This window comes from Oncorhynchus kisutch, unplaced genomic scaffold (genome assembly GCF_002021735.2).
Source record: "Oncorhynchus kisutch isolate 150728-3 unplaced genomic scaffold, Okis_V2 scaffold3796, whole genome shotgun sequence".
NCBI lineage: Eukaryota > Metazoa > Chordata > Actinopteri > Salmoniformes > Salmonidae > Oncorhynchus > Oncorhynchus kisutch.
In genome coordinates, this window is record NW_022265741.1 from 97134 (window position 1) to 122500 (window position 25367).

The 25367-nt window shown below is 39.9% G+C and overlaps 1 protein-coding gene across 1 annotated transcript in view; it reads left to right on the plus strand.

Moving 5' to 3' along the window:
* Window positions 1-25367, plus strand: part of LOC109885820 (NLR family CARD domain-containing protein 3-like) — a 122397-nt gene that overhangs the window by 58896 nt on the left and 38134 nt on the right. Inside the window, exons 2-8 of the mRNA XM_031820958.1 lie at window positions 6375-6431; window positions 14410-14508; window positions 17243-17359; window positions 18290-18379; window positions 19791-19907; window positions 20239-20323; window positions 20453-20681. Coding sequence (XP_031676818.1) covers window positions 14426-14508; window positions 17243-17359; window positions 18290-18379; window positions 19791-19907; window positions 20239-20323; window positions 20453-20681 — 721 coding nt within the window. The 5' untranslated portion in view covers window positions 6375-6431; window positions 14410-14425. The remainder of the gene's footprint in view (window positions 1-6374; window positions 6432-14409; window positions 14509-17242; window positions 17360-18289; window positions 18380-19790; window positions 19908-20238; window positions 20324-20452; window positions 20682-25367) is intronic.

Genomic DNA, 25367 nt, shown 5'->3' on the forward strand with positions numbered 1-25367 from the left:
GATAACTGTTCACCAGATCCACATGTGTTTACCAGACACACATAGTCCACACCATATGTGTTTGGACAGTGAAGCTTACAGTTTTAAATGTGGTGCTTTGCTCCAGCATTTAGGATTTGAGATACAATGTTTCATATTAGGAGACAGTACAGAATGTCCCCTTTTATTTAAAGATATTCAATGCATATGATATTTTACTGTTTAGAAATGAAAGCACTTTATGTATGTTCTCCCATTTGAAAAACTCGTAATAATTGGATCAAATTAATTTAGTCAAAAGTTTATTGTTTTGTCTTTGGCTGCAGTTGTAGAAAAGCATTTGCAGTTTGTCTTGGTTGTGTTTTAGATGATGTATGAGAAAGTTACAGAGGCACAAAGGTCAGAAAAAATGCTAGCATGTTTTGTTGTAGCCTCTGTTATTGGTAATGGTGAGAGGTTAGCATGTTTTGTTGTAGACTCTGTTATTGGTAATGGTGAGAGGTTAGCATGTTTTGTTGTAGTCTGTTATTGGTAATGGTGAGAGGTTAGCATGTTTTGTTGTAGTCTGTTATTGGTAATGGTGAGAGGTTAGCATGTTTTGTTGTATCCTCTGTTATTGGTAATGGTGAGAGGTTAGCATGTTTTGTTGTAGTCTCTGTTATTGGTAATGGTGAGAGGTTAGCATGTTTTGTTGTAGACTCTGTTATTGGTAATGGTGAGAGGTTAGCATGTTTTGTTGTAGTCTGTTATTGGTAATGGTGAGAGGTTAGCATGTTTTGTTGTAGTCTCTGTTATTGGTAATGGTGAGAGGTTAGCATGTTGTTGTAGCCTCTGTTATTGGTAATGGTGAGAGGTTAGCATGTTTTGTTGTAGCCTCTGTTATTGGTAATGGTGAGAGGTTAGCATGTTTTGTTGTAGTCTGTTATTGGTAATGGTGAGAGGTTAGCATGTTTTGTTGTAGTCTCTGTTATTGGTAATGGTGAGAGGTTAGCATGTTGTTGTAGCCTCTGTTATTGGTAATGGTGAGAGGTTAGCATGTTTTGTTGTAGCCTCTGTTATTGGTAATGGTGAGAGGTTAGCATGTTTTGTTGTAGTCTCTGTTATTGGTAATGGTGAGAGGTTAGCATGTTTTGTTGTAGCCTCTGTTATTGGTAATGGTGAGACGTTAGCATGTTTTGTTGTAGTCTCTGTTATTGGTAATGGTGAGAGGTTAGCATGTTTTGTTGTAGTCTGTTATTGGTAATGGTGAGAGGTTAGAATGTTTTCATCTTTGCAGGCTGTCACGCTGTCTGGTCACAGAGGAAGGCTGTGCTTCTCTGGTCTCAGCTCTGAGGTCAAACCCCTCACACCTGAGAGAGCTGGACCTGAGCTACAATCACCCAGGAGACTCAGGAGTCAGACTGCTCTCTGCTGGACTGGAGGATCCACACTGCAGACTGGAGAAACTCAAGTATGTAGAGGGTTTATGTCAATGTTCATATCAGACATGTTTGACTTATCAGGCTAGTTAAGACAAACATTCTGACCACCACTTGGACAAAGTTATATGCTGACTGTTTGTGTGTGTGTGTGTGTGTGTGTGTGTGTGTGTGTGAGGTCAGGTGTATCCCTCAATGACTGTCTGTTCTTCTGCTTACCGCTACAGTGTGGAACATGGTGGAGAGTACACAATGAAACCTGGGCTTAGAAAATGTGAGTGTGGACTGCTGTGAAGAATATGCCTAAGAATAAGTCTTAATTCAATTTAAGTCCAAGTCAAAGACCAACATCATTACTTACTTGGTCATATTAAATATCAGCTGTAGTTCTTCAGAAGCAGAAATCAGGGACACCAAAGTTTACAACGAGTTGCTTTGACAATGTGTGTGTGGCGCGTTCGTGTTACATAAGAAATGTGTGTTTGTGTTCATGCATGCAGGTGAAAAGTGAGTTAACATTTTAACGTGAATGATGATGATTTCTAATATTGTGTCTGGTTTCATCCATCAGATGTCTGTGATCTCACACTGGACCCAAACACAGTATTCAGACAGCTCTCTCTGTCTGAGGAGAACAGAAAGGTGACACATATGGGAGAGGTGCAGCCGTATCCTGATCACCCAGAGAGATTTGAGGGCTGTGGACAGGTGCTGTGTAGAGAGCGTCAGATGGGGAGCTGTTACTGGGAGGTAGAGTGGAGTGGGAGAAGGGTTGATATAGGAGTGACATATAAAGGAATCAGCAGGAGAGAAGGGGGTGATGACTGTTGGATTGGATACAATGACAAGTCCTGGAGTCTGCGCTGCTCTGACAATAGTTACATTGCCTGGCACAATAAGAATTCCACTACCATAGACGTCCGCCCCTCCAGCTCCCACAGAGTAGGAGTGTATCTGGACTGGCCAGCCGGCACTCTGTCCTTCTATAGAGTTTCCTCTGACACACTGACACACCTGTACACATTCACCTCCACATTCATTGATTACCTCTATCCAGGGTTTCATCTTTGGTATATTGATGCCTCAGCGTCCCTTTGTCATGTGGTCACTGCGTCAAACACTACATGATATTTCACTCTAGTCAGGGTCATGTTCAGTAAGACACACTGGAGCAACAATGTAGAATATCTCTCTAGTGTGTAAACACATGAATGTAAATATTAATGAATTAACGCCATTGAAACTGACTGTCAACTAGAGTCATTAATTAATAGAATGAATCACCACACTGTGTTGTAGAAATTGGTTTCATTAGTAGATTCAATACACTGTGTTGTAGAAACTGGTTTCATTAGTAGAATGAATCACCACACTGTGTTGTAGAAACTGGTTTCATTAGTAGAATGAATCACCACACTGTGTTGTAGAAACTGGTTTCATTAATAGAATAAATCACCACACTGTGTTGTAGAAACTGGTTTCATTAGTAGAATGAATCACCACACTGTGTTGTAGAAACTGGTTTCATTAGTAGAATGAATCACCACACTGTGTTGTAGAAACTGGTTTCATTAATAGAATAAATCACCACACTGTGTTGTAGAAACTGGTTTCATTAGTAGAATGAATCACCACACTGTGTTGTAGAAACTGGTTTCATTAGTAGAATGAATCACCACACTGTGTTGTAGAAACTGGTTTCATTAATAGAATAAATCACCACACTGTGTTGTAGAAACTGGTTTCATTAATAGAATAAATCACCACACTGTGTTGTAGAAACTGGTTTCTTTTAGATATCACTGATCTTGCTATTGGGCTTCTTGGTGTTTGGTGTACAAGTATCCTGTGTGTTTCTTTTCTCTCCTTCTCCCCTCACAGGTAAAAATCATCACTCCCCAATCAGTCAACAATCAATCATCAATCAGAAGACACACCTCCTCCTGTTTCCTACCCTATTACAGTTCCTTCCCCATGGTTTAAAAACCCCATCAGTTGTTTGCTGTGGAGCTCAATCTCTCTGTAAATGCCATGTCTGTAGGTCTCTGTGTTTCACTCTCGCTTTGTGTCTTTACCTCTCTTTTGTTTGAGCACCTCCATAGCACTTTGTCATCACCTGTGAGTATTGTTTTTGGTTATGGTGTTTGTTTGTTGCTGGTGGGAAAAGGGGGAAACAAGACAAGTCGCCCATGGGCATACACTGCCCGTAGGTAGACTTTGTTAAATACACTAGTTAGAACTGGGTGCACCACCCACTGTATTTTTGGTTAGTTAGTTAGCTGTTGTTAAAGTAGGCTAGTCTAGCTTAGGGCTGTTTTTGGTTAGTTAGTTAGCTGTTGTTAAAGTAGGCTAGTCTAGCTTAGGGGTGTTTTTGGTTAGTTAGCTGTTAAAGTAGGCTAGTCTAGCTTAGGGGTGTTTTTGGTTAGTTAGTTAGCTGTTAAAGTAGGCTAGTCTAGCTTAGGGGTGTTTTTGGTTAGTTAGTTAGCTGTTGTTAAAGTAGGCTAGTCTAGCTTAGGGGTGTTTTTGTATATTTATTGTTTCTTTCCTTGGGTCCAGCTCAGCCCCTTTTCCTGCTCCCCCCCCCCCCATTACCGTGTGTTTACAAATAAACCTGGAGTTTGACGGTAGATTTCAGTTGTCGTAGTTATTTCGTTCTCACTTTTACTTTGTCACAATAATTTGCATGAGTTATGTTACGGGTCTCATTACCATCCCCCCTAGACTGTCGGGCCAAAAGGGATTCGTAACAACAACTATATCAAGAAGACTTTATAACTGCCCTGATAGGCTCTTTACCTACAACTCTAATAGGACAATTATATCAAGAAGACTTTATAACTGCCCTGATAGGCTCTTTACTGACAACTCTAACAGGACAATTATATCAAGAAGACTTTATAACTGCCCTGATTGGCTCTTTACTGACAACTCTAACAGGACAATTATATCAAGAAGACTTTATAACTGCCCTGATAGGCTCTTTACCTACAACTCTAACAGGACAATTTGGGTCGACATGGAAGAAGAACTTCATGCCCCATTTGGAGCATCATATTATCTGAGTCAACACTTAAATGTGGGACTGCAGAATCCCAAAATGTCCCAAACTAAGAAATATGGAGTCAGAAAAATCAGACAGACATCTTCACCTTTCCTGACAAGCTCTGCTTCGTTATGGAACAACCATGAATACTAATTAGGAGGAAAGGTGGTTGTCTGGAGAGAGTGGGATAGGTTTTGTTTTAGCCTCAACACTAATACATTTCACTTCTGCTTTTAGTGTCAACTTGAATTAGAGTGGCTGTGGAAGACTGGTCCCTTGATGTCTGCAAGTGTCTGAGTACCAATGATCTCCATGATTCCATCCCATCATTCCAAGGTTCACAATCTTTCTGAAGAATGCCAACTCTATTCAATTGTCCACTTTGCAACGAGCAAACATTATCTGTGTCCAGACTACTCACACATATTGTCCTCTATCACCAGCATGAACCACATTTTCTAACTACCTGTGGAGTTAATGGGTGTGGGAAAACAAATAGATGTTTCAGCTTCTATCGGTCACACATCTACCAAAACCACAGAGAGCTTTTAAGCACCAACATAGATGAGAATTGCCCTCATGATGAATTTGAGACTGGGACTGATCCCATTGAAGATGACATGAGCGATGTAGAGAGTCTGCCAGAGGCTGAATATGTTCAAGACACAGAGATCAACACTGAGCAGCTAATTGACTTGCTTAACAACTCTGCTGTATTTGAGGAATGCATTAGATGCATCATCTCTGAGTGGATGCTGGAGCATTACTGTGTGAAAGAAGTGGGCGTTGTCAGGACAACTGAAGTACCAATGAGAAACAAAGAGGTTATAAAACAAGGTGATTTCAATACAGCTACATTTCCCCCAGGCTACATGAATATAAAGAGACATGAGACAACACAATCATAATGAATCAGATTACATGGCCCCCAGGCTACATGAATATAAAGAGACATGAGACAACACAATCATAATGAATCAGATTACATGGCCCCCAGGCTACATGAATATAACAGGGACATGAGACAACACAATCATAATGAATCAGATTACATGGCCCCCAGGCTACATGAATATAAAGAGACATGAGACAACACAATCATAATGAATCAGATTACATGGCCCCCAGGCTACATGAATATAAAGAGACATGAGACAAAACAATCATAATGAATCAGATTACATGGAGAGAAGGGACCTGATCCTAGATCATAATGAATCAGATTACATGACCCCCAGGCTACATGAATATAAAGAGACATGAGACAAAACAATCATAATGAATCAGATTACATGGAGAGGGGGACCTGATCCTAGATCATAATGAATCAGATTACATGGAGAGGGGGTACCTGATCCTAGATCATAATGAATCAGATTACATGGACAGGGGGACCTGATCCTAGATCATAATGAATCAGATTACATGGAGAGGGGGGACCTGATCCTAGATCATGATGAATCAGATTACATGGAGAGGGGGGACCTGATCCTAGATCATAATGAATCAGATTACATGGAGAGGGGGACCTGATCCTAGATCATAATGAATCAGATTACATGGAGAGGGGGGACCTGATCCTAGATCATAATGAATCAGATTACATGGAGAGGAGGGACCTGATCCTAGATCATAATGAATCAGATTACATGGAGAGGGAGACCTGATCCTAGATCATAATGAATCAGATTACATGGAGAGGGGTGGACCTGATCCTAGATCATAATGAATCGGATTACATGGAGAGGAGGACCTGATCCTAGATTAGCACTTCTCCTCTGGGACTGTATGTATGAAACCGAACACTTAGTTGTAAAGTCTAGTTACAGCAGGTGTTCACTGCCATCTAGTGGATGATACCAATATAACACTTTATTATCAGGGTGGGGAGACAGCTGAGCTGAAACAGAAAGTAAAGTTGTTCTTTTGTTCAGGATCCATTTTGAGACGACAGAGCAGAAAACACTACATGGAGATCATTGAAAAATAAAGTAAGTATTTCTGAACAATAATCTATTCTAATGGACAGAGTACGTGCATGAATACCTGGAATGAGATATTACTAGTTAGTAGAAGTGCTACTTGAGCTGAGTTGCTGACAGACAGCAGTTTTCAAAGTGTAAACTAATCAGTAGTCCAACATGTTATCAGTAACACGTCTGGTAAATATGGTGGAGGAGCTTTTCAATTATATGGTTTTATGTTTATCTCAGGGTTTCTCCATCCTTTTGTTCTTACCAGCACTTACACACCTGATTCAACTAATCATCACATATTTTAAGACAGTTTGATATTTGAGGCATACAAATGAACATTCTCAAATTAAAACCTTTTGGGTTTGTAGGCCTGTTAACAATTATTAAAGTCCTACAGTAACTCACATCTTGGAGAAAAACAACACAGCTGAACTTGGTTTAGAGTAAATTATATGCTTATCAAAAATAATGTAAGAGAGACGTCTTGAAGAAACGCGTGTCTCAGTGCCCTGCGACAGTGGGAGGTTTGTTTTGCATGGCCCGGTGCTACAGCTGAGTGGACATATATTTATGGACCAATGGAATGGTCTAAAATGCTTAAACTCTGCTCCCCCGGGGAGCCGGGCAATGCAAAACTAATTCACCCAGTGACCATTACTTTATTTCCTCATATGAAATTGAAAGTAACTTTGTAGCCGACGCAGTTCCAGAATGTCTGTTGAAACTGTGTCTCATATGGAACGTTAGAACAGTGGTGGAAACAGAACTCAGTTCCAGAATGTCTATTGAAACTGTGTCTCATATGGAACGTTAGAACAGTGGTGGAAACAGAACTCAGTTCCAGAATGTCTGTTGAAACTGTGTCTCATATGGAACGTTAGAACAGTGGTGGAAACAGAACTCAGTTCCAGAATGTCTGTTGAAACTGTGTCTCATATGGAACGTTAGAACAGTGGTGGAAACAGAACTCAGTTCCAGAATGTCTGTTGAAACTGTGTCTCATATGGAACGTTAGAACAGTGGTGGAAACAGAACTCAGTTCCAGAATGTCTGTTGAAACTGTGTCTCATATGGAACGTTAGAACAGTGGTGGAAACAGAACTCAGTTCCAGAATGTCTGTTGAAACTGTGTCTCATATGGAACATTAGAACAGTGGTGGAAACAGAACTCAGTTCCAGAATGTCTGTTGAAACTGTGTCTCATATGGAACGTTAGAACAGTGGTGGAAACAGAACTCAGTTCTCAAACTGGAGTAAAAGTAAAGATTTTAATAGAAAATGACTCAAGTAAAAGTGAAAGTCACCCAGTAAAATACTACTTCAGGAAAAGTCTAAAAGTATTTGGTTTCAAATATAATTAGGTATCAAAAGTAAATGTAATTGCTAAAATATAATTAGGTATCAAATTAAATGTAATTGCTAAAATATACTTAATAAGTATCAAAAGTAAAAGTAAACTAGTAATAATTGAACATTCCTTATATTAAGCAAACCAGACGGCACAATTGTCTTGTTATTTTAATGTATGGATAGCCAGGGTCACACTCCAACACTCAGACATCATTTAAATACAAAGCATTTGTGTTTAGTAAGTCTGCCAGATAAGAGGCAGTAGGGATGATCAGGGTTGTTCTCTGTTTAGTGAGTCCTCCAGATCAGAGGCAGTATGGATGATCAGGGATGTTCTCTGTTTAGTGAGTCTGCCAGATAAGAGGCAGTAGGGATGATCAGGGTTGTTCTCTGTTTAGTGAGTCCTCCAGATCAGAGGCAGTAGGGATGATCAGGGTTGTTCTCTGTTTAGTGAGTCTGCCAGATAAGAGGCAGTAGGGATGATCAGGGTTGTTCTCTGTTTAGTGAGTCCTCCAGATCAGAGGCAGTAGGGATGATCAGGGTTGTTCTCTGTTTAGTGAGTCTGCCAGATAAGAGGCAGTAGGGATGACCAGGGTTGTTCTCTGTTTAGTGAGTCCTCCAGATCAGAGACAGTATGGATGACCAGGGATGTTCTCTGTTTAGTGAGTCTGCCAGATAAGTGGCAGTAGGGATGATCAGGGTTATTCTCTGTTCAGTGAGTCTGCCAGATAAGAGGCAGTCGGGATGATCAGGGTTGTTCTCTGTTTAGTGAGTCTGCCAGATAAGAGGCAGTAGGGATGATCAGGGATGTTCTCTGTTTAGTGAGTCTGCCAGATAAGAGGCAGTAGGGATGATCAGGGTTGTTCTCTTGATAATTCTGCAAATTGAACAATTTTCTGTCCTGCTAAGCATTTAAAATGTGACGAGAACTTTTGGGTGTCGGGGAAAATGTCTGGAGTAAAAAATACATAATTTTCTTTGTAAATGTAGTGAAGTAAAAATAAAAGTTGTTAAAAATATAAGTATGTAAAGGATAGATTCCCCTAAAACAACTTAAATTACTAGAAGTATTTTTACTCAGTGACTTTACACCACTGCATTAGAAGACAGATAAATGTGTTGATTTTTTAATTTCATTTTAACTTTATTTAACTAGCCAAGTCAGTTTACAACAAATTCTTATTTTCAATGACGGCCTAGGATCAGTGGGTTAACTGCCTTGTTCAGGAGTAGAAGAGCAGATTTTTACCTTGTCAGCTCGGGGATGGGATCTTGTCAACTTTTGGATACTAGTTCAATGCTCTAACCACTAGGCTGCCTGTATGGGCAGATTCTGGTAGGTAGGCTATGAACTTTTGTAAAGTTAGGTTGTCGTCAGACATTCAACAGTCACAGTAGATTTGAGCTACAGTATGATCACTAATCATGCCGACCAACCTGATGGTCTCTGTTGGAAATGTTGTGAAAAGAATCTGGCCTCGGCTATAAATATCTGGCATTACTCATCTAATATGTAGATACTGTATTCTATACTATTCTACTGTATCTTAGTCTCTGCATTACTCATCTCATATGTAAATACTGTATTCTATACTATTCTACTGTATCTTAGTCTATGCATTACTCATCTCATATGTATATACTGTATTCTATTCTACTGTATCTTAGTCTATGCATTACTCACCTCATATGTAGATACTGTATTCTATACTATTCTACTGTATCTTAGTCTATGCATTACTCATCTCATATGTATATACTATATTCTATACTATTCTACTGTATCTTAGTCTATGTATTACTCATCTCATATGTATATACTGTATTCTATACTGTTCTACTGTATCTTAGTCTATGCATTACTCATCTCATATGTATATACTGTATTCTATACTATTCTACTGTATCTTAGTGTATGTATTACTCATCTAATATGTATATACTGTATTCTATACTATTCTACTGTATCTTAGTGTATGCATTACTCATCTCATATGTATATACTGTATTCTATACTATTCTACTGTATCTTAGTGTATGTATTACTCATCTCATATGTATATACTGTATTCTATACTATTCTACTGTATCTTAGTGTATGCATTACTCATCTCATATGTATATACTGTATTCTATACTATTCTACTGTATCTTAGTGTATGCATTACTCATCTAATATGTATATACTGTATTCTATACTATTCTACTGTATCTTAGTGTATGCATTACTCATCTAATATGTATATACTGCATTCTATACTGTTCTACTGTACCTTAGTCGAGGCATTACTCATCTCATATGTATATACTGTATTCTATACTGTTCTACTGTATCTTAGTCCATGCATTACTCATCTCATATGTATATACTGTATTCTATACTATTCTACTGTATCTTAGTCGAGGCATTACTCATCTCATATGTATATACTGTATTCTATACTGTTCTACTGTACCTTAGTCGAGGCATTACTCATCTCATATGTATATACTGTATTCTATACTGTTCTACTGTATCTTAGTCCATGCATTACTCATCTCATATGTATATACTGTATTCTATACTATTCTACTGTATCTTAGTCTATGCATTACTCATCTCATATGTATATACTGTATTCTATACTGTTCTACTGTATCTTAGTCTATGCATTACTCATCTCATATGTATATACTGTATTCTATACTGTTCTACTGTATCTTAGTCTATGTATTACTCATCTCATATGTATATACTGTATTCTATACTGTTCTACTGTATCTTAGTCTATGCATTACTCATCTCATATGTATATACTGTATTCTATACTATTCTACTGTATCTTAGTCTATGCATTACTCATCTCATATGTATATACTGTATTCTATACTGTTCTACTGTATCTTAGTCTATGTATTACTCATCTCATATGTATATACCGTATTCTATACTGTTCTACTGTATCTTAGTCTATGTATTACTCATCTCATATGTATATACTGTATTCTATACTATTCTACTGTATCTTAGTCTATGCATTACTCATCTCATATGTATATACTGTATTCTATACTATTCTACTGTATCTTAGTCTATGCATTACTCATCTCATATGTATATACTGTATTCTATACTGTTCTACTGTATCTTAGTCTATGTATTACTCATCTCATATGTAGATACTGTATTCTATACTGTTCTACTGTATCTTAGTCTATGCATTACTCATCTCATATGTATATACTGTATTCTATACTATTCTACTGTATCTTAGTCTATGCATTACTCATCTCATATGTATATACTGTATTCTATACTATTCTACTGTATCTTAGTCTATGCATTACTCATCTCATATGTATATACTGTATTCTATACTGTTCTACTGTACCTTAGTCGAGGCATTACTCATCTAATATGTATATACTGTATTCTATACTATTCTACTGTATCTTAGTCTATGCATTACTCATCTCATATGTATATACTGTATTCTATACTATTCTACTGTATCTTAGTCTATGTATTACTCATCTCATATGTAGATACTGTATTCTATACTATTCTACTGTATCTTAGTCTATGCATTACTCATCTCATATGTATATACTGTATTCTATACTATTCTACTGTATCTTAGTCTATGTATTACTAATCTCATATGTATATACTGTATTCTATACTATTCTACTGTATCTTAGTCTATGCATTACTCTTCTCATATGTATATACTATATTCGATACTATTCTACTGTATCTTAGTCAATGCATTACTCATCTCATATGTATATACTGTATTCTATACTATTCTACTGTACCTTAGTCTATGCATTACTCATCTCATATGTATATACTGTATTCTATACTATTCTACTGTATCTTAGTCTATGCATTACTCATCTCATATGTATATACTGTATTCTATTCTACTGTATCTTAGTCTATGCATTACTCATCTCATATGTATATACTGTATTCTATACTATTCTACTGTATCTTAGTCTATGCATTACTCATCTCATATGTAGATACTGTATTCTATACTATTCTACTGTATCTTAGTCTATGCATTACTCATCTCATATGTATATACTGTATTCTATACTATTCTACTGTATCTTAGTCTATGCATTACTCATCTCATATGTATATACTGTATTCTATACTATTCTACTGTACCTTAGTCGAGGCATTACTCATCTCATATGTATATACTGTATTCTATACTATTCTACTGTACCTTAGTCGAGGCATTACTCATCTAATATGTATATACTGTATTCTATACTATTCTACTGTATCTTAGTCTATGCATTACTCATCTCATATGTATATACTGTATTCTATACTATTCTACTGTATCTTAGTCTATGCATTACTCATCTCATATGTATATACTGTATTCTATACTATTCTACTGTATCTTAGTCTATGCATTACTCATCTCATATGTATATACTGTATTCTATACTATTCTACTGTATCTTAGTCTATGCATTACTCATCTCATATGTATATACTGTATTCTATACTATTCTACTGTATCTTAGTCTATGCATTACTCATCTCATATGTATATACTGTATTCTATACTATTCTACTGTATCTTAGTCTATGCTGCTCTGACATTGTGACCAATAACATTTGACTTGATTTAGATTAGGCTATATATACAACATGAACAAAAGTATGTGGACACCTGCTAGTCGAACATCTCATTCCAAAATCATAGGCATTCCTATGGAGTTGGTCCCCCCTTTGCTGCTATAACAGCCTCCACTCTTCTGGGAAGGCTTTCCAGTAGATGTTGGAACATTGCTGCGGGGACTTGCTTCCGTTCAGCCACAAGAGCATTAGGGATGTCGGGCACTGATGTTGGGTGATTAGGCCTGGCTCGAAGTCAGCGTTCCAATTCATCCCAAAGGTGTTCGATGGGGTTGAGGTCAGGGCTCTGTGCAGGCCAGTTAAGTTCTTCCACACCGATCTCGACAAGCCATTTCTGTATGGACCTCGCTTTGTGCACGGGGACATTGTCATGCTGAAACAGGAAAGGACCTTCCCCAAACTGTTGCCACAAAGTTGGAAGCACAGAATCGTCTAGAATGTCATTTTTATACTGTAGCGTTAAGATTTATCTTCCCTAGAACTAAGGAAAAACAGCCCCAGAGCATTATTCCTCCTCCACCAAACTTTACAGTTGGCACTATGCATTCGGGCAGGTAGCGTTTTCGAGGCATCCGCCAAACCCAGATTCTTCTGTCGGGCTGCCAGATGGTGAAGTGTGATTCATAACTCCAAAGAACACGTTTCCACTGCTCCACAGTCCAATGGCGGCGATCTTTACACCAATCAAGCCGATGCTTGGCATTGCACATGGTTATCTTGTATGCGGCTGCTCGGCCATGGAAACCTATTTCATGAAGCTTCCGACGAACAGTTATTTTGCTGACGTTGCAGTTTGGAACTCGTTATTGAGTGTTGCAACCGACAAACCATTTTTATGCGCTTCCACACTTGGCGGGCCCTTTCTGTGAGCTTGTGTGGCCTACCACTTCACGGTTGAGCCGTTGTTGCTCCTAGATGTTTCCACTTCACAATAACAGCACTTACAGTTGACCGGAGCAGCTATAGCAGGAATTTGAAGAACTGACTTTGTTGGAAAGGTGGCATCCTATGACGGTGCCACGTTGAAAGTCACTGAGCTCTTCAGTACTGGTCATTCTACTGTCAATGTTTGTCTATGGAGATTGCATGGCTGTCTGTCCGACTTTATATACCTGTCAGCAACTGGTGTGGCTGAATTAGAATCCACTAATTTGAAGGGGTGTCCAAATACTTCTGTATATTTAGTGTAGATGCTCTGTCCTACTACTGGTAGGACTATAACGTTATGTGAACTGATCTGAACAGGTTTAGGCTGGTCATCGATGACATGTAGGCTACATCTGAGGTATAGACTTTCATCTGCATATCACTAACAAACTGCTAGTATACATTATAACCTAGTCTACTTTACATAATATAACATCTACATATCACTAACAACCCACTACTAGACATTAGAACCTAGCCTACTTTACATAATATAACATCTACATATCACTAACAACCCACTACTAGACATTAGAACCTAGCCTACTTTACATAATATAAAATCTCTCACTTGTTGCAAAAAACCTTTCTGAATGGATCAATGATTTCCCCCTCAGATCAATCATGTCCGTTTTAGCCCTTCTGTCTACATTCTCAGATACATTTAGAAAATAACAGATTGAAAGACAATAAAAAGCCACTTTTGATTTATAAAAATAAGTGTGAGACATGGCCTTGTGTTGCTGTACTGTCTATAACTACCTTAACAAACAGTGACTTATTATTATTATTGACAGTTACCATGGAGATGAAGTGTCACAACTACATGTTCATGTGATGCATTAAATCACCTGGCTGTTTCTATGTCTGTTAGTAAATGTTTTATTTTTCAAAGATATAATGAATAAATTACAACAATGGACAATCAATAATAAGTTGTCACTGTGTTAACCACAACCAACATGTTGGATCTCTGTTTAGTTGTCACTGTGTTAACCACAACCAACATGTTGGATCTCTGTTTAGTTGTCACTGTGTTAACCACAACCAACATGCTGGATCTCTGTTTAGGGGTCAGTGCTCTAAAATGAGTCTCTCCGGGAAGAGAGAGGAGGGGGGCCCTGCCTCTAAAATGAATCTCTCTGAGGGACATGACACCAAAGCTAAGAGGTAAGATGATAATTTTATGAATAATTTATAAAGTTTATTCCCAAAATAAATAGCTATCTTAAGATCAATGCACTTACTGTAAATCGTTCTGGATAAGAGCATCTGCTAAATCAGGGGTTCTCAATCCGGGGTCTGTGGAGGTTCTGCAGGGGTTCTCAATCCGGGGTTGGTGGAGGTACTGCAGGGGTTCTCAATCCGGGGTCTGTGGAGGTACTGCAGGGGTTCTCAATCCGGGGTCTGGGGAGGTACTGCTGGGGTTCTCAATCCGGGGTCTGTGGAGGTACTGCAGGGGTTCTCAATCCGGGGTCTGGGGAGGTACTGCTGGGGTTCCGCGGCACCCTGACTGTACTCGTTGCAATGTACAACACTCCATTTATAGACTTTTTACATGACAAAACCACTTCGCCTCTTAATTATTGCCTAATATAATGGAATGCATATTTTTTTAACCAATTGTGATGGTTGTTACCAGCAGAATTTTGACAATATAACTGTTATATCAACACACTCTTCACACCCGTTTAACAACTCTAAATATATTTGGCATAGTAGGCATCAAGTCCCTTGCCAATAATGTTTCCTACAACGTTGCATACAATGTTCATTTTCATCGAACACATATTACGCCCCAGATACCTTCAATTGCCCAATTTATAGCCATCCCCAATTTAGGATTATTTTTTAACAATATGATGTTGTGTTCCAAAGGGAGAACTTGAAATAACATGATGTAGATAATTAAATCATCCAAATTAAAACGTTTTTAGAAAAGAAGGTTCCTTATGGAGCCAAAAAGGCTTCTATCACTTCCTTAGAATATAAAATCAATAAAAGTTATATATATTGTTGGGTTCAGTGAAGAAGAACCTCTAGAGTTCTGATCAACAAAAGGTTCATGTTTTGAGGATGTGAACCCAGCAGCCCTCCAGTGGTCAGATCAATTCCGCCCGTTTTTTCCAGCGCCCGGCTCGGGATTCGAACCAGCCACCCTTCGGTCACAGCTCAAACTCCAACCTGAGTTAATCTGCCAAAATTAAGACAAAATGCTATGCAGTTATGAATAATTATTATACATAACTCATTGCCAAAAGCACAAGACATACTGTTGCATGTTGGTCTATATTATTTATGGATTGATCACATAGAAATATAAAAACATTATTTTTAACTACTGCAAAGCAATTACATGTGGCTCAGGAACCACTGACTCACTGCATTATTCTATAGTATTATCAAGACACCTGCTGTTAACTCTTAACTACTTAGGACACCTGCTGTTAACTCTTAACTACTTAGGACAGCTGCTGTTAACTCTTAACTACTTAGGACACCTGCTGTTAACTCTTAACTACTTAAGACAGCTCACGAGGTGTCCTAAATATCTGCCGACTAGGTGGGTAGGTAATTTAGGTAATGGGTAGGTAACTAGGTAATTTATACCCATAAGTGTAAAATGTCTTTATTTTCAGCAATTATGCAACCAATTTTCTACTCTGAGACACTTTGTGGGTATGGACCCAGATCTCAACATAATGTTATAAAACAACTGAATGTTTGTTTTACATAATAATAAAAATGAATATTACCAATGTAACCCACTGTAAAGACTGGGTTCAGTTGATTGTGTTGCACTGCTCATGTCCGCATTCTGGAACTGTCCTCGTCCCCGTACAGAACTTTCCGCGTCCCCGTACAGAACCTAACACCAAGGATATTGTCCGGTTACGCGCAGGACTGAGGTGATCTTGGGGAATAACGACGGAGTTTGTTACAGTGTTGAGACACCGAAGTTTATTGTTCAATTTACTTTTTTCTTTACGGTCAGGGACAGTATGAGTGTAGCCAGATCCTTTTCACTCTCTGTCCTTGTTTCATTTTGTGGTTCACCGGATTCATCATCGAGACGAGGGACAGAAACGACCTGCTATCTAGTCGGTACAGCTCGGTAAGCTAGCTAGCTACTCTACCAGCAGCATCCTAGTTATCCTAGCTAGTCGGTACAGCTCGGTAATCTAGCTATCTACTCTACCAGCAGCATCCTAGTTATCCTAGCTAGTCGGTACAGCTCGGTAATCTAGCTAGCTACTCTACCAGCAGCATCCTAGTTATCCTAGCTAGTCGGTACAGCTCGGTAAGCTAGCTAGCTACTCTACCAGCAGCATCGTGTTTCTTCCACCTGTTAAATCCCGGTGAGGCTTCTCCCTCTCTCGTTGACGGATGCTGGCTACCTCTGTCCGGTTCTCCTCTCTTCACTAGATGGACGGTAACTTTAGTGTTTAACCCCTCTGTGTCCAAGGACCGAACTTTTGAATATTATTTTCAGGGCGCCTCAATAGCAGGTATTGAACCCCGGGTAAATAATCACTAGTCAGAACCTCAACCTCAGTTTACATTCATTATAACAAATGAATTTAATATCAGATATTGTGAATAAACAACCTCGAGAGTGCGTCTTCCAGCCCTCCAATAAATTACATCATTCAACCCTCCCGGTTAGTAAATTTACCTCAACATCCCCCGGAGAAGGCAGAGTAACGACACCAGCCTTTTAGCGGGGCTGACAGACTGACTACAACGCTCGCGACGCCAAATTAATTTCGTTATTAAAAATGACACACTGCTCGCGCCATTAACTAACGTCTGGAAGTCAGTTCTATTTGTGAAACTCTTCTTATGTTTCCCCATCTGAGCTCAGAGTAGATGAGATGTAATGTTTGTCTCTGTTGTGTTGAAGTCCAATCCAGCAGAAGAGACCAGCCTCCCCTGTTCCCAGCTGTGTGTCCATGAAGAGTAACCAGTCTATGATTCAACCTATAGTGTTTAGAAAGGGAGACTTTTCTACTGAACAAAGGTAAGAAGAACTCATGGGTCCTGGTCAGTGAGTTAAACAACACTGTCTCTAGTCATTTCTCCTCTCCCACTTTCCCATTTATTGTTGTTGTTTTCATAATCCATAGGCTCATCCTTTTATCCATTTTCATAGTCCTAAAACAATATTAAACAAACACAACATTCCCTCCGTGTGTGTGTGTGTGTGTGTGTGTGTGTGTGTGTGTGTGTGTGTGTGTGTGTGTGTGTGTGTGTGTGTGTGTGTCTGAACTCCCTGGATGAGGAGATGTAATCTCTATTCTGGTTGCCTAGTCACTTATACCTACATGTGGATATTACCTCAATTACCTCAACTACCTGGTACCCTGCACATTGACTCAGTACTGGTACTCCTTATAGACTCATTATTACCTCAACTACCTGGTACCCTGCACATTGACTCAGTACTGGTACTCCTTATAGTCTCATTATTACCTCAACTACCAGGTACCCTGCACATTGACTCAGTACTGGTACTCCTTATAGTCTCATTATTACCTCAACTACCAGGTACCCTGCACATTGACTCAGTACTGGTACTCCTTATAGCCTCATTATTACCTCAACTACCTGGTACCCCGCACATTGACTCAGTACTGGTTCTCCTTATAGTCTCATTATTACCTCAACTACCTGGTACCCTGCACATTGACTCAGTACTGGTACTCCTTATAGTCTCATTATTACCTCAACTACCAGGTACCCTGCACATTGACTCAGTACTGGTACTCCTTATAGTCTCATTATTACCTCAACTACCTGGTACCCTGCACATTGACTCAGTACTGGTACTCCTTATAGTCTCATTATTACCTCAACTACCTGGTAGCCTGCACATTGACACAGTACTGGTACTCCTTATAGCCTCATTCTTGTTATTTTGTGTTGCTATTTCCTTATTTTTATTTACAAGGCACAAGGACAACGTAGCACGTCCTGTGAACACGTCAGGGTTCCATAGCCGGAGGCAGACCAGCAGAAACTGGATCAGCAGCACAACAAGGTAACACGTCTGGTGAACAGGTCAGAGTTCATATCCTCAGGCAGACCAGCAGAAACTGGACCAGCAGCACAACAAGGTAACACGTCTGGTGAACAGGTCAGAGTTCATGTCCTCAGGCAGACCAGTAGAAACTGGATCAGCAGCACAACAAGGTAACACGTCTGGTGAACAGGTCAGAGTTCATATCCTCAGGCAGACCAGTAGAAACTGGACCAGCAGCACAACAAGGTATCACGTCTGGTGAACAGGTCAGAGTTCATATCCTCAGGCAGACCAGCAGAAACTGGACCAGCAGCACAACAAGGTATCACGTCTGGTGAACAGGTCAGAGTTCATATCCTCAGGCAGACCAGTAGAAACTGGATCAGCAGCACAACAAGGTATCACGTCTGGTGGAGCCTGTATCAATACTGATAGGATGGAAAGAAAGGGAGCTCTGCTCTCAGATCAGCTTTCTCCATTCAAATATGTTCTTTACATTAGAATTATTTCACAATACTGACCACGGATCAGCTTCTATTATCCCCTATGGCTACAAATACTAAATGAATAAAATGTCAAATATAAGTGTTTTACATACAGAACTCATATTACTGTATTGAATTATTATATTAAAATATTTAAATATTGATGTTAAAAGTGTATCATTTATATAGTTATGTTAAACATTAAACGTTAAACATTCCTTATTAAACATGTATTTATTTGTTACATTTGACTGTGTAGCAGATATATATTATTACTGTGTAAAACCTAGCAGATATATATTATTACTGTGTAAAACCTAGCAGTACTACTGATTACTCTGAGAGTGAGACAGATATATATTATTACTGTGTAAAACCTAGCAGTACTACTGATTCCTCTGAGAGTGAGGCAGATATATATTATTACTGTGTAAAACCTAGCAGTACTACTGATTCCTCTGAGAGTGAGACAGATATATATTATTACTGTGTAAAACCTAGCAGTACTACTGATTTCTCTGAGAGTGGGGCAGATATATATTATTACTGTGTAAAACCTAGCAGTACTACTGATTTCTCTGAGAGTGAGGCAGATATATATTATTACTGTGTAAAACCTAGCAGTACTACTGATTCCTCTGAGAGTGAGGCAGATATATATTATTACTGTGTAAAACCTAGCAGTACTACTGGATGAGAGTGAGACAGATAGAAATTATTTAGAAAAAACATGATTATTTGTCTCTGAAAAAAACAAAACTTATAAACATAATTTCTTTAACGTTCGCGACGCTAAATGAATTTCGTTATTAAAAATGACACACTGCTCGCGCGCCATTAACTAACGTCTGGAAGTCAGTTCTATTTGTGAAACTCTTCTTATGTTTCCCCATCTGAGCTCAGAGTAGATGAGAGATGTAATGTTTGTCTCTGTTGTGTTGAAGACCAAACAAGCAGGAGAGACCAGCCTCCCCTGTTCCCAGCTGTGTGTCCATGAAGAGTGACTGGTCTATGATTCAACCTATAAACTTTAGAGAGGGAGACTTTTCTACTGAACAAAGGTAAGAAGAACTCATGGGTCCTGGTCAGTGAGTTAAACAACACTGTCTCTAGTCATTTCTCCTCTCCCATTTTCCCATTTATTGTTGTTGTTTTCATAATCCATAGGCTCATCCTTTTATCCATCTTCATAGTCCTAAAACAATATTAAACAAACACAACATTCCCTGTGTGTGTGTGTGTGTGTGTGTGTGTGTGTGTGTGTGTGTGTGTGTGTGTGTGTGTGTCTGTGTGTGTGTGTGTGTGTGTGTGTGTGTGTGTGTGTGTGTGTGTGTGTGTGTGTGTGTGTGTACTCCCTGGATGAGGAGATGTAATCTCATGTTTTGTCCACAGAAACCAACAGGAGAGATCAGAGTCAGAGATTCTCAGTGGTCAGTCTTCCCAGAGTCATCAAACAAACCTGGCCTCCATATTCAGTGTATGTGGTCCTGTTATGTACATTTGTTTTTGTTTACCTCAAGTAAAGTTGATCTGTCAATCATTCATTAATGTGTTGATGAGAAAGCATTTATTCTCTTGCTTAACTTATTTACTTTATTTATTTCAGACGCTTGAAGAGAAAATTATGACATTTGTGAAGAACGAGCTGAAGATGTTCAAGAGGATTCTTAGTCCAGAACTCCCAGGAGGCTTTGAGAGTCAGAAGCAGGATAAGGAAGTGGTGGATGCTGATGATGAGAAGCAGGAGAGCAGTGCTAGAGAGGGGGCTCTGAAGATCACACTGCACATCCTGAGGAAAATGAACCAGAAGGAGCTTGCTGACACACTGGAGAAATGTAAGATCTGTCTGCCTCATGTTGAATGCTGTTTTATAACATTTAAAAGCTGTAGCTAAAGTACAACTAAAGTAGCTGTGTAACTCAATGATATTGTAGCAGCCTTAACACAACACCTAGTGACCTCATCAAGTAGCAGCAGGGACGTGTTGTGTTGATTCATTTAGAGAGAGAGACAACATTAATAATACCATCAATAATACCAATAATTTAGAGAGAGAGAGACAACATTAATAATACCATCAATGAGGCCTCCCGGGTGGCGCAGTGGTTAAGGGTGCTGTACTGCAGCGCCAGCTGTGCCATCAGAGACTCTGGGTTCGCGCCCAGGCTCTGTCGTAACCGGCCGCGACCGGGAGGTCGTTGTCTCATCGCGCACCAGTGACTCCTGTGGCGGGCCGGGCACAGTGCGCGCTAACCAAGTTGCCAGGTGCACGGTGTTTCCTCTGGCACATTGGTGCGGCTGGCTTACGGGTTGGATGTGCGCTGTGTTAAGAAGCTTGGGTTGGGTTGTATATCGGCGGACGCATGACTTTCAACCTTCGTCTCTCCCGAGCCCGTACGGGAGTTGTAGCGATGAGACAAGATAGTAGCTACTATACAATTACTAACACATAATTATAATAATAATATAATCAGTCACACCAGTCTGTAATGCATTATGACAACATTTACACATTTATACAGTCAGTTAAGAGAATAAATTATTATAATGTACAACTTTATAACAGTCCTACAATACTGTAGACATTAAAACAGACGTAATATTAATATCCTCTGTGTTATTTCTAGATTCAGATGAGCTCGCTGTGATTTGCCAACGTGAACTCAAATCTAATCTAAAGAAGAAGTTTCAATGTGTATTTGAGGGGATCGCTAAACAAGGAAACCCAACACTTCTCAATAAGATCTACACAGAGCTCTACATCACAGAGGGTGGAACAGGACAGGTCAATAATGAACATGAGCTGAGACAGATTGAGACAACAACCAGGAAACAAGCAAGACCAGAGACTGCAATCAAATGTAACGACATCTTCAAACCCTTAACTGGACAAGACAAACGTATCAGAACTGTGCTGACAAAGGGAGTCGCTGGCATTGGAAAAACAGTCTCTGTGCAGAAGTTCATTCTGGACTGGGCTGAAGGAAAAGCAAATCAGGATGTCCAATTTGTATTTTCATTCCCTTTCCGGGAGCTGAATTTGATGAAAGAGGACAAACACACTTTGATTGAACTTCTTAATCACTTCTCAATGGAAACCAAACAATCAGGAATCTCCATCTACAACAAGTACAAAGTTCTGTTCATCTTTGATGGTCTGGATGAGTGCCGACTGCCCCTTGACTTCCAGAAGAACAAGATCTGTTGGGACGTCACAGAGTCAACTTCAGTGGATGTTCTGCTGACAAATCTCATCAAGGGAAATCTGCTTCCATCTGTCCTCCTCTGGATAACTACCCGACCTGCAGCAGCCAATAAGATCCCTTCTGGGTGTGTTGACCAGGTGACAGAGGTACGAGGGTTCAATGACCCACAGAAGGAGGAGTACTTCAGGAAGAGATTCAGTGATGAGGACCTGGCCAGCAGAATCATCTCACACATAAAGACATCAAGGAGCCTTCACATCATGTGCCACATTCCAGTCTTCTGTTGGATTTCTGCTACAGTCCTTGAACACATGCTGAAACATAAGAGAGAAGAGATGCCCAAGACTCTGACTGAGATGTACACACACCTTGTGGTGTTTCATACCAAACAGAAGAATGAAAAGTATCTTGGGAAAGAAGAGACAGGTCCACACTGGAATAAAGAGAGCATTCTGTCACTGGGAAAACTGGCTTTTCAACAGCTTGTGAAGGGCAATCTGATTTTCTATGAAGAAGACCTGAAAGAGGCTGGCATTGATGTCAATGAAGCCTCAGTGTACTCAGGATTGTGCACACAGCTCTTTAAAGAGGAATGTGTGCTGTACCAGGACAAGGTGTACTGCTTCGTACATCTGAGCATTCAGGAGTTTCTGGCTGCTGTATATGTGTTCCTCTCATTCATCAACAACAATGAGAATCTAATGGACAAACTGCAAACAAAGTCCAGTATCTTTTCTTCGCTGTTCAGAGACAAGCCTGAAGTTACTTTCTACAAGAGTGCTGTGGATAAAGCCTTACAAAGTGAGACGGGAAACCTGGACCTTTTCCTCCGCTTCCTTCTGGGCCTCTCACTGGAGTCCAATCAGAAGCACTTACGAGGTCTACTGACAAAGACAAGAAGCAGCTCACAGAGCCATGAAGAAACAATCGAGTACATCAAGGAGAAGATCGGGGAGGATCTCTCTCCAGAGAGGAGCATCAATCTGTTCCACTGTCTGAATGAACTGAATGACCATTCTCTAGTGAAGGAGATCCAAAGATACCTGAGATCAGGAAGTCTCTCAGAACCCAACCTGTCACCTGCACAGTGGTCAGCTCTGGTCTTTGTGTTGCTGACTTCAGAAAAGGAGCTGGATGTGTTTGACCTGAAGAAATACTCCAGATCAGAGGAAGGTCTTCTGAGGCTGCTGCCAGTGGTCAAAGCCTCCAGGGCTGCTCTGTGAGTAAATAAAATGACATTTAAGAACTAATCATCAGGAAGAAATATTCAGTTTAGAGAAAAATATGTATTATAATATGTATATAATATTATATATAAAAACAAATATCCAGTTTATAGAAAATTATGTATATAATTTTACGTTGAAAAACAGTGTTGTTTGAGAGAATAAACCAAATGCATCTACTATTGTCCTTCTACACTACTGGTGTTAAATTAACAGTGTTTGTGAAGTCATGATGATCTCTTTGTCAGGCTGTCAGGCTGTGGAGTCACAGAGGAAGGCTGTGCTTCTCTGGTCTCAGCTCTGAGGTCAAACCCCTCACACCTGAGAGAGCTGGACCTGAGTAACAATGACCTGAAGGATTCAGGAGTGAAGCTGCTCTCTGCTGGACTGGGGAATCCCCACTGTAAACTGGAGACTCTGAGGTCAGTATTATCAGATATGAAAGCACTTTATGTATGTAGTTCTCCCATTTGAAAAGTCGTAATTATTCGGTTATATTCACTTATAATGTATTAAAGTAGTCATACGTTTAGTATTTGGTCCCATATTCCATGCCTGCAGTGATAACATCAAGCTTGTGATTCTACTAACTTGTTGAATTAATTTGCAGTTTGTCTTGGTTGTGTTTTAGATGTTTTCCTCACTGTCTGTCTTCTGACTGATACTGCTTTTTAAACTGGTCTGGTCAGTCTACTATAATATTTGTACTAGACATGTTTCTATCTGCAGGCAATACTTTGATCATTTGTCTTTTGTTATGATGATACAATATTTTACGAATAGAAATGGAAGGTTTCAGGACACTGATGTATCTGAATATGCTGAAAAAATGAATATCAGTGTGATTTTAATATGATTTGACTCTTTGCAGGCTGTCAGGCTGTCTAGTCACAGAGGAAGGCTGTGCTTCTCTGGTCTCAGCTCTGAGGTCAAACCCCTCACACCTGAGAGAGCTGGACCTGAGCTACAATCACCCAGGAGACTCAGGAGTCAGACTGCTCTCTGCTGGACTGGAGGATCCACACTGCAGACTGGAGAAACTCAAGTATGATAAACATTCTTACCATTCTTACCATTACTTACTTAGACAAAGTTATGTCTCCAGTGTGTGTGTGTGTCTCCAGTGTGTGTGTGTGTGTGTGTCTCCAGTGTGTGTGTGTGTGTGTGTCTCCAGTGTGTGTGTGTGTCACCAGTGTGTGTGTGTGAGTGTGTGTCACCAGTGTGTGTCACCAGTGTGTGTGTTAGTGTCTCCAGTGTGTGTGTGTGTGTGTCTCCAGTGTGTGTGTGTGTGTGTGTCTCCAGTGTGTGTGTGTGTGTGTGTTAGTGTCTCCAGTGTGTGTGTGTGTCACCAGTGTGTGTGTGTGTGTGTCTCCAGTGTGTGTGTGTGTGTCTCCAGTGTGTGTGTGTGTGTGTGTGTCACCAGTGTGTGTGTGTGTTTGTGAGTGTGTGTCACCAGTGTGTGTGTGTGTGTCACCAGTGTGTGTGTGTGTGAGTGTGTTAGTGTCTCCAGTGTGTGTGTGTGTCTCCAGTGTGTGTGTGTGTGTGTCTCCAGTGTGTGTGTGTGTGTGTGTGTCTCCAGTGTGTGTGTGTGTGTGTGTTAGTGTCTCCAGTGTGTGTGTGTGTCACCAGTGTGTGTGTGTGTGTCTCCAGTGTGTATGTGTGTGTCTCCAGTGTGTGTGTGTGTCACCAGTGTGTGTGTGTGTGTGTGTGTGTCTCCAGTGTCTGTGTGTGTGTGTGTTTGTGAGTGTGTGTCACCAGTGTGTGTGTGTGTGTTAGTGTCTCCAGTGTGTGTGTGTGTGTGTGTGTGTGTCTCCAGTGTGTGTGTGTGTGTGTGTGTGTTAGTGTCTCCAGTGTGTGTGTGTGTCACCAGTGTGTGTGTGTGTGTGTCTCCAGTGTGTGTGTGTGTGTGTCTCCAGTGTGTGTGTGTGTGTGTGTGTCACCAGTGTGTGTGTGTGTGTGTGTGTCTCCAGTGTCTGTGTGTGTGTTTGTGAGTGTGTGTGTGTCACCAGTGTGTGTGTGTGTGTCACCAGTGTGTGTGTGTGTGTGTTAGTGTCTCCAGTGTGTGTGTGTGTCACCAGTGTGTGTGTGT